The 16,674-nt window shown below is 40.6% G+C and overlaps 1 protein-coding gene across 1 annotated transcript in view; it reads right to left on the reverse strand.

Moving 5' to 3' along the window:
• The window catches only part of LOC111865142 (lachesin-like), an 801,402-nt gene that overhangs the window by 57,607 nt on the left and 727,121 nt on the right, over window positions 1-16,674 (reverse strand). Inside the window, exon 5 of the mRNA XM_033751702.1 lies at window positions 1,075-1,203. Within this exon, the coding sequence (XP_033607593.1) occupies window positions 1,075-1,203 (129 nt within the window). The remainder of the gene's footprint in view (window positions 1-1,074; window positions 1,204-16,674) is intronic.

Below are 16,674 nucleotides of genomic sequence, written 5' to 3' on the forward strand. Positions count from 1 at the left end.
GAAGGAGGGTATGAGAAACCACAAGATAATTGCTTAGTGATAAGTATAACAACTTTCCATCATATGTTATCATATGTTAAATAAAAGTAGATGTGATTTCTGGAAGGTCCAGCAGCAGGAGAAAGGTGAACAAAGTGTATGAAATTTCAGTCGGAAAACCGGAAGTAAAGAGAACGCCTGGATACTTAGCCACAGAAGAACGGACAGTACTAACTGGGGCTTGGAAAAGAAATATGATGCTTGGTTGTGGACTAAACTGTCCCAGGATAAGGTCCTGTGACGGGTACACGTCAATACGGTTACGGGCTTTCGGTTCCTGTAAAAGGCGAGGAAATGTATTACCAGCTGGACGACTGGCAGTTCTAGAGAAACGCTCATCTCTACAGAGTGAGTGAATGAGCAAGTGAATATATGGTTGACTTGAAAGGATTCTGACGATTACTGTACTTCTTTTGGCTTGTTTTGGACTTCATCCATCGTCTGGTACGTAAAAGACAAAAGACCACGACGTTTCGGAGACTGGATCTCTCTCCGTCTTCAGATGGGTAGGGAAGGATAAACCTACTCAGTTGGGCCCGTTAGAATGAGCTAGTCTCAATCACTGGACGAGTGATATATATACGAGAAATGACAACTGATTATCTTCTTTCTCTTGCCTCTTTAAGCACCATTTTTGTGAATTTTTCCAGTTGTTTCTATGTGATTCTCACATGTATTCATGCAACATGTTAGTTTTTATGGAATATATTGTGAACCAATCCTATACATAATGAATTTCTATGATGTTTTCAATATAAAAATTCCATTTTCTAAGAAAAAACATTATCAGTTCCTATATCAGCATATATTTTACACTGAAAATTTAGAATATTATGTATGTAAAATTTCGGTAATCAACCAGCTGTAAGTAGAACCACTTCATGTCATTATAGAAAAAGAGAGTTATTGAAATTGACATCACAACAATAAAGTCCGAATATCTTTCCTTCTGATAAGAATGTTAATTTCTTTGGCTGGAATCCCTTCACATGACTAATCTAAGCAATGCATTGGATCAGCTGCTCAGCTACGTACAGTGCACAATTAGCATGATCCTCTTGCTAACTGTGGGGGGAACACCGTTGGACGCGATGCAGAGGTACGCCCCCATATGCAGCCGGTTCACCCTGGTGATGTTGAACACTGGGCCTTCCACACTCGTTGCTGTCATAGAAACAAAATGCAAACTTAGAGGCATGTGCAGCTTAAACAGGTCTCTTAGCAGAGTGTCTATTGCTCTCAAACACACAGACCTACAGTCTACAATTTATTTATTGGAGATCTATTTAACATCTTAAAAAGTTACAATTTATGTACGTTCAAACTCAATTATGTCTTTTTCTATGGCTCTACAGACTTGTGTTGGGCTTTGGTCACTTTTAAATTACTTAATCCTGTACAAATTCGTTATAACTCCTTGGACAGTGTGTCAGACCGTCGCAAGGCCACTACCTACACACAGAAGGACACAAACACAGAATAAACGCATACAGACATCCATGCCTCGAGTGGTATTCGAACCCACGACCCCAGTTTTCAAGCGGGATAAGACTGTTCATGCCTTAGAACGTGTAGCCACTGTGATCGGATTTTAAACTCAATTACTCATCCAAAATTCCCATTAAATAAAAATATCATCACAATAGTCACGGTTCGTCTTACTGCAAATAAAGAACACATCATAGCACTGACTACAGGCAACCGTTTAGATTGCATGGAGTTGAGGTGAAAGATTATTCTGTAATGGCGAACTCTAATGCATATTGAAGAGAGGAGTCAAGACATATTTAGGGTAATGTAAAGTTAAAAGTAAAGCTATCCCTGTAACAGGCCGTGAAGACCCATAAGGTTGTGAGACGTTGAGGCTCCCATATTTTCTCTAGATAGTGGGCTCACAGATGGCGATACGGTTGTCAGCCTTACGCGCCGACCGCCCTTTAACACCAGGAAGATTCCTGGTACTCCTTTCTGTTAGAGGTTTGGTCGACCCCAGGGCCATAGTGCAGCTGGAAGAATTGGGTAAATTGAAAATATCCACCTCCTTGGGACTCGAACCCGCGACCTTACGGCTTATAGCATAGTGCCTCAACCAACAACGCTACCGAGTGACCCCATTTAGAGTAATATGCTGATATTTAGTCCGACAGTCTGAGGAAAGTATCCTAAACCCTCATCAAATCTACTCGCAACTGACATGCGACATATGATACCGGCATTTTCCACACACGAAAAAGGAGCGATAACCACTCGACAGCGATACTCGGTACGGCCCATGAGCACAGCGCTTATGGGTCGGAATAATCTTCCTTGGTCTGTTAGCATGAATTCCCGCCTGTTTGTCTAAAGCTTGGATACTTGCTTTCTGATTATAGTATATGAATCCACAAACCGATCTTCGTTAAATGATGTTACACATTCGTAGGTTTGTTACAGAATAATACGTATTTAGACCCTACACGTCCTAACTGCCTATGCTCAAATTTGGGGAGAGGTGCCAGGTGTTTGATATTAATTTGATATTAATAGCGCAGTGCAAGAAGTATATAATAGCATCACATTTGTTCACACGAGACGTATACTCAATATCTGTGTACTTGGCAGGGGTTTGGGAAGCGCTTTATACAGAGAGAAGTAACAAAATATAAGAGCCTATCGTCTCTAATGCGGAATTCTGTAGCCTACTTTGGGAGATGTCGTGTCGATCAATGTATTAGATACTGAAGACGGTTCACAACGTCGAGATATATTTCAAAAACTTAACAGTGATACAGACGTTCAACTGTAAAAAATATAATAAAATAAGTTGAAAGAATAGACTCTTAATTGATCGAATTATTAATAAAATCTTTGGTACTATGTCAAAATAATACAAACATTTCTACAGGAAGTAACTGCACAAGCGCTGGAGTACAATAATTGATGACGAAGATCTTCCCAGGTGCTAGAAGTTTAATTTGAGTAATAAATACACAATTAAGCTGTGTAAAAGACAGGTTCCCCTGTTTAGTGCACTCTTCATTTACTCTTCATTTCCCTATCTAAAAGCTCTCGTTAAATATATATGATACATAAATACCAATCTCAGTGAAATTTTTTATTTAGAAACATACATTCATTACTCATACGACAATAACTTCTTCCGATTAAGCACATACACACGTAAGACTTTCCTACCTGAAGGCCGTGGAGAATTAAAGAACTGTTGAACAGTTACTGATTTTCGTGCAGAAAAAATATTATAATTTTATTTTGCAAAGACCAGGATGGAATGGAGAATATTACATAGAAGGAAAGTTAGCTTTCAAGGACAAGTTATTCTATAGTTCAAGGCTAAATACATATATCCTGCAGGCGGTAGCGTAGTACTTGTAGGTAGATACACTCTCGGTATGGGAAGTCGGCGATCCTCTTGAATGTTTTCTTCTCGGTGAAATAAAGTATGAATTATTATTTCAATTTAATTATTGTATAAGCCCGAATACACTATGCTACAAGCTGAAAGGTCGCTGTTTCGATTCTCGATGATTTCATTGTATTTTTCAACTGACCTAATCCTACCAGCCCTGGGGGTCGACTTAGCCTCTAATAAAAATTAGTACCAGGAATCTTCCTCGAGGTAAAGGGCTGCAGGGGCGTAAGGCTGACAACCTCACTGCCATCTGTGAACCGACTGTTTAGAAAATGTGCGAACCTCGACGTCTCACAACCCTATGGACCTCCGCGGTCTGCTACAGGGATATTTTACTTTTTTTTTAAATTTTTATGTAGTTCTCACTCTGCAGTAATTTTCGTTTACTTAAAAAGATGACAGCTCTATTTTCTAAATTACTTCTTTTGAAGAATAATTTACTCCTTTAACGAAGAAAAGTGACGACGGATGAAGACAAGAATGAAATAATTCCCAATTTGTTTTCAATATTATTCCGACAAGTAATGTTAGAATTGTCAACTTAATGAGTTTATGTCAAGCTGTACATGTAGTTAGGTTGGAGGGAACAAGACCTGGATCACAGATTTTAGCGCTTGTACGTTTGGATAGAGGTTACTTGACATATCGAAGAAGCGACCTAGGATGATATTAAAATGTACCTTAAGTAAAATAACTTTTAGAATGTGCATATGCTCAGGACCATTCCGAATAACGGCTTTCATACTGAATTTTCATGTTATCTTACTAGAGTCCATATGCCAGTCACCTAGTTATTTGTAGAGGAAACCGTGAATATAACCAAAAATATCCAAACTTTTGTGGTTATTTGACGATAATAACTCTGGGATTTTCTTGAATAATCTAAATGGACATATTAAATTTCTAGTTATTAGGTTATAGCATTCGAGTTAATTACATTCAGGAATTATGTAGTGAAACTGGCAGTGAATATAATTACAGAAACAGCTAAAATTGTCAGAATTCCCTTGTCAGTCTGTCCGTGCTCGACGTGGGGTTCCTAGTGCAATCCGTAATGTCATTTATATTAGAGAATCTTTTGATTTGTGCTCAGTCTGTCTATTAAAACTGCATACACGTCATTCCATACAGTTCGGCTATTAGTTCGGCGTTTCGCATACAAACTTACAAACTGACTGCGCATGTACTGGTTTGTTATTGATTAAACATACTCTAATTCTTGTCAGAGAGGTCCGTAAATCGAACTTGTGCATCAGATATAATAATTTGGATCTTTCCATGATACGCACACGTATCTCCTCATTTATTCTTGTTAAATACTGTAAGAATTCTTTGAAGCTAGCAAAGATTTCATAGAGATGCCATAAATTCAGCTTTTTTATGCAATCCTCGTTTAGGAACGAAATCCTGGAGTAAGACAAAGCGAATTTCATGCATTAACGAAACAGAAGTCAGCACATTCAGGTTTCCATCTTCTGAGACGTGATATTGTATAGTTTAGAGATAATTACAGCGTCTCTAAGGAGTCCGCTGTCTCAACCGTTCTTCTGATATGAAAATGGAAGAAGCAGGTTCCTCCGAAACGTTCGTATCTGTCTATCGAATTACGTCAACACATTCTGCAATAACATAACAATAATATCCAATAACGTAATACTTCGAACCTCATAATCGCAGTAGAACTTAAAGGAACGTGTTCTGTCTGTACAGAAGTTGTTTACTGGCATCGAGACGTACAGCTGTCTTGTAATTCAGCTCAGAAGCCTGTTTAACTGAACAAAAATTAAAATAATTTGGTCGAAATGCAGTGTAGAGCTTTTGCAAGGCTCGGAAGGGCAGATTTACACCTACGTGCAGCAAAGGGATATCTGGCGCAGTGATTCACAGAGGCAGACTCAGAAAGAGAACTTTGAGGTATATTTTACCATTACTTTTATTAAATTGTATAGGAAAGGTCGCGCCATAGCTCAAGCGGTTAGTCGCTGGCTTCCGACCGCGGCGGCTCGGGTTCAATCCCGGGTCTGGTTAAGTGGGATTTGTGGTGGACAAAGTGGCACTGGGGCGGGTTTTCTGCAAGTACTTCGGTTTCCCCTGCCAATTTTCATTCCACCAAATTTTCGATCATCATAATCACCCGGGCAGGATACAATAGGCCAATCAGTGGTCGCCGTGCCGAGTGGACCAAGTTGGACTCCACTCCCACTAAGCGAATTAAAAAAAAACTGTGTAGGTAGCGGCATTGCGACGGGCCGATCCCCCATCCGAAGAGTCCTACAGACTGTGTAAAAAGATGAAGAAACTGAATAAGCGGCTAAGGTACAACAAAGGGCTATAGAGCCATAGATAAATATGTGGATGATGTTTTACCTCTTAACACTTATTTGTTTATCGAAATTCTGCCTCCTGGCATTTTTAGTGACTTTACAAATGTGTGCCCTACACCATCTGCTGCATTATGCTGTATCTCTAAAATTCCACAAAACCAATATGTGGGCTCTAATTCATTGAATTTCTAAGTTTTCTTATCCATAATATTGCAGTCGGATTCCACCTGACAGGGCTTTTAAAATTCTGTCGAATTCTAAATGAAAAATACTATTTTAATTGTTATGGGAGTATTTCATTTGTACGTCATCCATTCTTTTGATATACAGGATAAAATGGAAGGCCGTATAAAACATTGGCGTCGCAGTGCCTTAGCTCAGGCTGTTAGTCGCCGGCTTCCCAAGGCGGTGACCCGGATTCGATACCAGGTCAGGTCACGTGGGATTTGTGGTGGACGAAGTGGAACTGGGTCAAGTTTTCTTCGGATATTTTGGTTTCTCTTTCCAATTCTCATTCCGCTGCAGGATCCATACTCATCTATCATCCCGGGCTGGCACAATAGTGACCAGCGCACCAAGTGCTAGGCAACGGAGAAGGGTACTAGCATTACCCAATAGGCCCTACCAGTCCTGTGCCACTGTTTACATCACGAGATAGCTTCTGTGACTGACACAGCCGGCAATGCATAAAGAAAATATTCCTATAAAGCATCTGGGCGAGTGGAAATATATCTACCATTTTTGACCTGGGCACTAGGTGGAGGTGAGTAGCCAGTTACATGCCCCGGCCGCTTTAATCCCGCGAAACCATCCTTAGCACTCATTGGATAGAAGGCTGGGCGGGCCCCGGAACTTTTTTGGATGCTGTGGAGCACAGAAAAATGTCTTGCTCCTTCCGGGAATCAAACCCCAGTCGTCCAGTCTGTAGCCCGTCACTATATCGGTTGAGTTCGTAAAATATTTACATTAAAATCTGAATTCTTTTAGGACGTCTAACACCAACTGCTTTGACGGAGAAAAAATAAATGGGAAAACACGACAAATTTTATGCTAAAAGTTAAAAGTAAATAAAATAAACCAATCTCACAAAGCTTCTAATCAGCATTTATTAATATGTATTGATTATATTTAAAATATAACCTGATATAAAATTCGTAACGGAGGAATGCTTTAGTGTGGATTTCAAGGAATTCGAAGAACAGAAACGCCACTATTTATGTGTACTAATACAGAAACCGCTTGGAAGGATATATTAAAACCCTGAATAATATTGGGGCTTTCAGAGGAAACTGCTCTCTGATTTCCTGAACCTGAGAAAGAGGAGCTGTGTCCTCACAGAATCTCTCGGTGTACTCCAGTAACCCTTTGTCTTGGCAACAGGCCTAGACCTCGATGGTTGTAGGAAAATTACAGTCGTATAAAGAGAAAACAGTAGAAAACCTTGGCTCTAAACATCCGCATTTGTGTGTATCATCCCGAGAAGTGGAGTTAGGTTATCTCTGTTCAAGACTTCTATAAAATCACACAACACACCTCGCTCCCTACAAAAACATTCTGGCAGGGAACGCGCTTTGAAATTCAACTTATCTCTAGGACTCAATCGAATAAACATTGCACAGGGATAATTTCGGTCTGGTTCCAGAATGCTGTTTTTGTTTGCCTAAATGCATGCAGATATCAAACGACTTAGTATTATCGCGTTCAAGGAAGAGTACAGTCCCTTTAAAAACATAACTAAATAACTCTCAAAATAATAATAATATAGTCTTAACCATAATATTTCCAAATGAAAGAACAGTTGCGGCGACTCAGTACTATGGTTCCCTGGATTACTCGACTTGAGCCCCTACAGCAGCCCGTTATGGAGCTTTGTGAACTCTGCCACATATACCAAACTGCAATGAAGCACTAAATTTTAGAATTAAAGGTTCATATATCAAGTGGACAGGCCTAGGAATACTTGGACAGTCAGGAATTCTGTCGTGTTATGAAACGAATACATGTAGAGAACTTTCCAAAAGAAATTTGAGGATGTAGACATTTTGGTACAGGTCTGAACTCCCGCCAAAATGAAACAAAGACATATTTTTATAAATTTTTGTAAGTTGGGAACTCTTCTCAAAAGTATCAGCAGAACATCAATATTCAGGAAATTACAGTCCGGAACCCCGTGGGGAAGGAAGGAGTTACAGTGTCCTTTCCCTTCCTTTTGACCATTATGTTAGCATTAGGTTTATTATCACAGATCGCCCCCCCCTGGCGGCAGCACCATTGTAATTTTGTGAAAAACAATTAAATAATCTATACTGGAAAAACTAAGCTTTCTCATGAGGTTAAAATGCAGCTATTTATCTATTTATATAGATATGAAATATACATGGTATAGTTATAAAATATAAGGGAACTTTGATTTTATATAATAAAATATTTAGGCAACTAATTACATATTTGCTTATTTTGTGACAGGAAACTTTATCACATAATGTTAGCAATAAATTCTGAATATTTAAAAATACTTCATCTTACAGCGTCCTATTTTCACGAGAGTGCGCAAAATCTTCTTCTGTCCGTTACATTCCTATTGTGTCCACAAAGCATATGGGTCCATTCGAAAGTGGCAAGATAAAGCTATCCTTGTAACAGGTTGTAGAAGCCCATAGATACGTTAGACGTTGAGGCTCCCATATTTTCTAGACAATCGGCTCACATCTGGCGGTGAGGTTGTCAGCCTTACGCGGTCTAAGACATGAACAGTTTTCGTCTGCTCGAACGCTGGGGTCGTGGGTTCAAATCTCACTCGAGACGTAGATGTATGTGTGCGTTTATTCGTTTTCGTTTTTCTGTGTGTAAGTAGTGGTCTTGCGCCTGACTGATCTCCCCTCCAAGGAGTCCTACCGACTGACTAAAAAAAGCGGCCTAGGCCCAACTAAGGGCTGTAGAACAATTATAATGACATCTGTTGAATAGATTTCTTACTTTACACCACAAACTTATGAAAATTTTACAAGTTTCAAATGAAATATGGAAAAAAAAAACACGGCCAGAATTAAACAGCGTTTAGTAGCGTCCGAAGGAATGCCAATGTTCGGCATTTCAAATCATTATATTGAAGCCACCAGTCAGAGGGTCATACCTTGGCGTTCTTCAACTTTCAGTATATTTACAGCCCCACGCTTACGTGAATCTGGTAATGTCGATGTTGATAATACATGCTTATTTCCCCATTCCTTTCAAACTACCTGAAAAATATATTTGTTCTGATGACTGCTTTATTTCTTAGCGTATTTGACGACGTTTATTCACTACAGAATATTGTAGGCTATCATATAGTAGACTGAAATGAGTACAATGAATCTTCCTGGGTGTAAAACACGGCCGGCGCGTAAGGCTGACAAACTCACCGCAATTTGTGAATCGATTGTCTAGAGAAAATGTAGGAATGTCAACGTGTCATAATAGTACTGGCCTCCACGGCTTGTTTTATCCTACAGCACACTGGAAATGTATAGTGTGCTCTGATGGAAAGGTCGACTTTCCATTCCAGCAATTCCATGAAGTACCCAGTAAAAGCCGAACACTTTAAGAATCCACAATTTCACGTTGGAAATATAAACGAAACGTAAAGCAGGAGGAGTGAGAATGCTTATGCAGTGCCATGACATTTGATATATGGAAAAGAAAATTAAAGTTACAAATGAAAATAATAACTGACAATAAATTGTTGCACAAAATAATAGTTGAAATGTGGTGCTTTTTCAATACTACATTTCGGAAAGAACAGTACATAAATCAATATCATTTATCCAGAGACTTACGCTTATACGAGATATTTCACGTCAGTGAGAACAGTTGATGATCTGTCCGAGATCTGAACGAGATATTTCACGAATTCAGATCAGAAAACTTACCACCTTCCCAAGCGGTCAGTCCTTTTCCTACAGAAAACTGTTGTTTGTATACTGATAAGGCAGATAAACATAGACTTTAATTCACATATTTCTTATTAATGTCATTGCAAAGAATCTGCATTTATTTCTATAAACTTTGGTATATGAAAAATTAAAACACTTACATTAGCAAAAGCTTTATTTGTATCAGGGAATTCAAGAAACTCGAAAGAACATGACACGCAGTACCTAGCTGATGACGTTTCACGTACTCCTATCTTACAGAAGGCGAGATAAGTGCTGACAATAGGAAAAGGAACAAAAGAAATAAAGTAGGTTAAGAATAACAAAGGATGGACCAACCATAAAGAATATAATAAACATAAGTGATAAAAAAACAAGAAATAAAAACCTTATTACTACAAAAGATAGCTAATTCATATGACTTGGACCACATCGGATCAGAAAAGCTTAAACACAACACTGATCAGGGACCCAATGCAGTTACATATACCGTATATAAAATAAAAGGTCTTTCATGACAGGAACCATACCAAAACCACAGAACCAACGAACCATCCCATTGCTGTTAGCTGGTAAAACGAGTTGGTTTCCATTGTGCGGCCAATACATGCACACGGTACACTCTCCCCAGCGTTATCTCCCTGTGACGAGACAAATTGCATCCCAGTGTGAGTGGGGTATCTGTGGTACCACCCTGTGTGAGGCAGGGAGAGAGCCAAGCGGATCCCCACGTGCTCGTAAGCCACCCACCCCTTTTCTCGTACTGAGCATTATCGTATCTGGAACTGAGCCACCTAAGTACTATTATTCCGTTGCCTATTTAAGTACTGTCAGGTCCCTATAAGTGTTCATCCCATGTGCTGTGCAAGCCGATATTTACATATTCAAACAAACTTTTGCATTTTAACTAGTCGTAGTTTATGAAATTACACTCATGGAGACAAGTTTGGATCCTTCGGTGAGCAAACCACATTTATATAGAAGACAGAAAGTAAACAACGTCAGCACGGAAAATTACTATTTACTATATATTAAGATGAAAGCGGGTTCTGTTTCATACTCTTTGTTCGCTTTACGCAACATTCCTGAAGATGGAGGCACAAGAGTGTTTCGAAATGTTCGTCAACTACCAAATTACATGACGTCACGTTACATAAGATAGTACTCTTCATATCAACTGTCTCGAGACCCTCACATTTCGCATTGTTATGAAGAAAATTAACGATATTACTTTACGTGAGCTGTAAAAGTCTAGTTACCTTAGCTGAAAATATATATACTATATACATTTCCCGTCAATGTCAGTGGTTACATTCAAATTATGGATGCTGCGTGCTTAAATTCTCGTCCATGGAGATTTACGTAGTTCGAGGATGTAAGGTTGGTGTTGAAATATGAGCGTAGACGTTAATTTTAAAACGAAATATTTAAAAAGTATGCTGACACAGCCACTCTGCTACTACTGGCCATTAAGTGACTATTATGGTAAAGGGTAGGATAAAGTTGTCCTTGTGCTTAACTAACTAACAAACAACGGCGTCATGTATATGGATGAATACCGGAAGCATGTAAGATTTGAGGTTTTTACGGCGGTGACTATGAAGAATGCCGTTTTCTGGATGTGGCGCCGTGTAAATATTGTGTGAACAGACGTATCTTCAGCATTCTTCAGTGGAGGTATAATTCCACAATTGTTAACCGGAGAAATATAGAGGTGAGTGGCCAGCTTCAAGCCTCGGCCGCTTTATTCCCGGGGAAACAGCTCCCAGTATTCATTGGAAAGAAGAATGGGTAGGCCTTAGAGCCGAAGTGGATGCTATGAAGTAGTGAAAAATCTCTTGCCTCTGCTAAGAATCAATCTTTGGCCGTTCAACCCGCAGCCCGTCGCTATACTGATTGAACTATCTCGGCTGCTAAATAGTGTGACACTGGGGCTAAAACTATTAGATGACTAGACAGACGTAATCTTCTTCAAGGGACATTAGTTTATATCTTTGAATGAGGATAAACCGGAACCTATCTGTAGGAATTGAGGTTATAACAGCAGTGTTATTATGGGATATAATACGGTGTAGTGCTTTGAAAATCAATCGAAATTTCGGAGACATATCGTCTCCATCTCCAGAATTAAGGAATAAAACAAGCCAAGTAGAATTTGCTACCTGCTTCATGCTACTTTCCTGTTTCGCTTATTCTTCTACACTGAAGTTGGTGGCGATATGTCACTCTGAAACATCAGTTGAATTTCAACGGACTACATGGCGTTATATCAAAGAAGATAGAACTTTTTAGAACCTACCGTGTAATATTTTTGCAAGATTAGACCTACGTTCTTTTTATTGCTAGTGGGGTGAGACTAAGTCCCTTGTACTGCGGCCACTTCTGGCCTATTGTACCAGCCCCAGATGATAGGTGAGGGTGATTTTGTAGCAATTGGTGGAATGAAGATTGGCAGGGGAAACCGAAGTACTCGGATAAAACCCGCCCCAGCGCCACTTTGTCCACCACAAATCCCACTTGACCAGACCCGGGATCTAACCCAGGCCGCCGCGGGGGGAAGCCAGCGACTAACCACTTGAGCTATAGCGCGGTCTAGACCTACGTTAAAACGAGTATTGCTGGTCAGCTTGTACCAAAGAAATCTCGTATTTGCATCTTGGTTGCAGGACTAGTTATCCTGCCTTCGTGATTTAGATCAATTAGATAATTTTCCTGGGGAGTAAAGCGCGGCCGGCGCGTAAGGCTGACAAACTTACCGCCATCTTTGAGCCAATTGTCTAGATAATGTGGGACCCTCAACGTCTCACAACCCTATGGGCCTTCATGGCCTGTTACAGCGATAGCTTTACTTTACTGTTACTTTTTTTTATGTTTTATATCACTCCCTCCAAGCGAAAGCCAAAGCAGTACCTCAAAAGAATTAACAGCCGGCACATTTAAGATCTTTTCTTACACAGTAATCATACCATCATCCTCATATTCTACTCTGCATAAACTAAGCAGCCGAGAAAACACAGCTGAATATCCGAGGAGTCAACCTTCTCACAGAACAAGTGTCGGATTCGTTGTTTCGTTAGTTTCATCTTTTTCAAATCCTACGAACTTCCAAGTTGAATGCGGTTTGAATGACTAATTGTGAGAAATGTGACAGAAAACCATCGTTAAGTATACAAATGGGTACTGTGTCAGTTTCTGCATGTAAGGACTCACACAAAACAATAACAGCTTGAGTCAGAACACTTGAGATATGTACCGATTAGGATAGCGATAGAATTTATGTCGCTGTGACTTTCATTAAAAGCTCTCATTATCTTCAAAATAGAAATTAATAATAAAAAAAGTCATTTCCAGCTAAGAAATTAGCAGGTCATATTCAGTATGTTCATATATATTTACATGTGATTACTTACTATCGCTTATTTATTTGCAGGTGATTCAGTGACGATATCGTTAACCCACAATATGTAGTAACGAATCACTGCATTCTTATGAACTATGAATACATGTATTCCCCAGAAAACGCATTCGCCTACTGCCACCGACAGGTTGTCAAGTGGTGCCTCCAACGGTGTTCCTGCGAACTCATTGAGACTGACGCAAACAGGGCGTTACATTCTCTTTTTGCATATAGTAGATAGGAAGGCATGAAAGAGACGGCTCACGAATGTTTGTTCATGTGACATTCACATACAGAGGGCTTAGTTACTCTGAATGTCTGACAGATGGGGTTAATCTTCAGACGACCTCGTCATGTACACATCCAGAATACGACAGAAAGGAAGTTAAAAATAGTTGCAAGAGAATTTCCGCTGAATGTTCATTGCACCTTTTCCGCTAATATCATAATTCCACGTATCAGTCTTTGTAGAGAGTTTCCTATCAGGAATTCCCCCAAATACACGCATGAGTATCTGCCTAAGGCATTCTGACTTTAAGAGATAGAAACATTATTTGTGCATAAACCCATTATATTGGCCACAAACCAAGAACATATTGTCATGTGTCAGGTGTTCCGTGACTAATAATGAGTTCTGGATTGGATGATTGGCTTTATTAACACTTCTTTTACAATCTCTCTTTATCAAAATCAATTATAGCGCTATCGCTAATCTGCCCACTTCATAAATCACTAGGACACGATCCGTTCTTGCACACTTCTGTAGTCTTCTGTTCTTGTGCTCCCAACTGCACTCTCAGTTATTTTTGGAAACCGCTTATATACGAGTACCTGCGGCACGGACTACATAAAAACACCTTCGTCTATTAGGGATGTTGTTGTCAGAATGGTTGTCCTACCTAGAAAGTAGTTGTAGCATGGTAGAAAGAGAACTTATCTCCTATTGTTGAGCGTTCGCTGGAACGTATATACTGAGTCGTTGCCTAGCAATGGTCATATTCATCACAAAATATATGCGATGAATATGTCTGTAAAGTGAATATGATGCATTGTTTCCATTCGAACTGTTTAAATGTAAAAATGTAGCTAAAGATAGAATTAAATATATAATTATGTGATAAACTAATAAATATATCGTTAATAGAGTAACAACTGTATGAGCTGCGAGAGCGGTCATTAACTACAGTAAGTCCTCTAACCTGCTATCAGCTGGAAGTTTCGTTAATAAGCTTACATATGAGTCATGGTTCTCCGCTCGGTCTTGTATAAAGGGGAATTTATCCCGGAATATTGCATGTGCTGGTACGTGTATGAAACTCTATATAAGAGCATTTGTGAATAATCCCAGACGTTAGCTCTGGATATTAATATGGTATCATTTCCTGTGGCAACCAAACAGGTTGCAAGCTAAACTCGACTGTCTGCAGTGTGGACACAGAAATGTAAAACACTACTTATTTACAGCAGCGTATTTTCCCCCCTTGGCACTACAGCCCCAGTGGGCCTAGGCCTACCTCCATGAACTTCTCCATTCACTTCGGTTTTTCTAGATCTTACACATAAGGTAGGGCTCCTTGGGCGTGTGATCAGCTCGTCGCAAGGCCTCTACCTGTAGACAAACACAGAAAAGCGCACACAAACATCCATGCCCTGAGTGGGATTCGAAGCCACGATCTCAGCTTCCGAGTGAGCAAAGACAGTGCATGCCTTAGACCGCTCGGCTACCTTGACCGGCTTACAGCAGAGTATATATACCTGTAACTTTCCCTCGATAAGTCGATTAATACAAAAAATATCAAACTAAAACTTCCATCCTATAGACCAGCTTCCTTATATATTGCGTGAAAAATACAGTGGAGGAAAGTCATCTTGCAGCTCGCGGACCAACAGTGGCCAGCGAAATAAATAATCATCATTACTTTGCACAAGGAATGAAGTAGAAACGGGGAAAGCACAAACACAGTTTAATGGAATTTTAAATTCGAAACTTAGATTGTGATTGAATATTATTATTAGTCTAAATTTAAAATTCTAAATCTAGTTACAAATAGAAACCATTTATACCATCCAGCAGTCTACCTAACATATTTATTTGTTAACAGAGTTGGAAATATATTGTCGCGTATCGGGCGTATATCGCGACAAATAACTTCTCGATGTATTTGATGTAGCGAATTTTATTTCACATTCGCCCATACAATCACCCAAATTACGGATTTACGATTACTGCTATTTGCAGTATCACAATTAGTACACTCCAAATGCCACAATACAACTGACTGGCTGACTTAGTACAACTCGACTCGGCGACTGTTACAGTACAACTGGCTAGTTGCTGGCTAACTCGGAACTGACGTAGCTCGAGGACTGACTCGTAGGTAGCTCCTGGACTCACTGACTGTCACAGTACAACTCGACTCGGCGACTGTTACAGTACAACTGGCTAGTTGCTGGCTAACTCGGAACTGACGTAGCTCGAGGACTGACTCGTAGGTAGCTCCTGGACTCACTGACTGTCACAGTACAACTCGACTCGGCGACTGTTACAGTACAACTGGCTAGTTGCTGGCTAACTCGGAACTGACGTAGCTCGAGGACTGACTCGTAGGTAGCTCCTGGACTCACTGACTGTCACAGTACAACTCGACTCGGCGACTGTTACAGTACAACTGGCTAGTTGCTGGCTAACTCGGAACTGACGTAGCTCGAGGACTGACTCGTAGGTAGCTCCTGGACTCACTGACTGTCACAGTACAACTCGACTCGGCGACTGTTACAGTACAACTGGCTAGTTGCTGGCTAACTCGGAACTGACGTAGCTCGAGGACTGACTCGTAGGTAGCTCCTGGACTCACTGACTGTCACAGTACAACTCGACTCGGCGACTGTTACAGTACAACTGGCTAGTTGCTGGCTAACTCGGAACTGACGTAGCTCGAGGACTGACTCGTAGGTAGCTCCTGGACTCACTGACTGTCACAGTACAACTCGACTCGGCGACTGTTACAGTACAACTGGCTAGTTGCTGGCTAACTCGGAACTGACGTAGCTCGAGGACTGACTCGTAGGTAGCTCCTGGACTCACTGACTGTCACAGTACAACTCGACTCGGCGACTGTTACAGTACAACTGGCTAGTTGCTGGCTAACTCGGAACTGACGTAGCTCGAGGACTGACTCGTAGGTAGCTCCTGGACTCACTGACTGTCACAGTACAACTCGACTCGGCGACTGTTACAGTACAACTGGCTAGTTGCTGGCTAACTCGGAACTGACGTAGCTCGAGGACTGACTCGTAGGTAGCTCCTGGACTCACTGACTGTCACAGTACAACTCGACTCGGCGACTGTTACAGTACAACTGACTGTGAATAGCCTTCGCTGCTCCTTATGTAACCTCGATCGGACCATACGGAAAACGGCCGCGTAATAGGCACCCTTTTTGCCTGGCGCTGTGTTGCTATGTAACGCTAGCGGAGGTAACCGCTGTTACTATCGTAACGTCGCCGCTGTTGACTCGCGTTGCCTAGCGACCGCGATATCCCTCAGTGACGTCACCGCGGAGGGGAGTGGCGGGGCGGGAACTCGCCTATTAC

This window comes from Cryptotermes secundus, unplaced genomic scaffold (assembly GCF_002891405.2).
Source record: "Cryptotermes secundus unplaced genomic scaffold, Csec_1.0 scaffold92, whole genome shotgun sequence".
NCBI lineage: Eukaryota > Metazoa > Arthropoda > Insecta > Blattodea > Kalotermitidae > Cryptotermes > Cryptotermes secundus.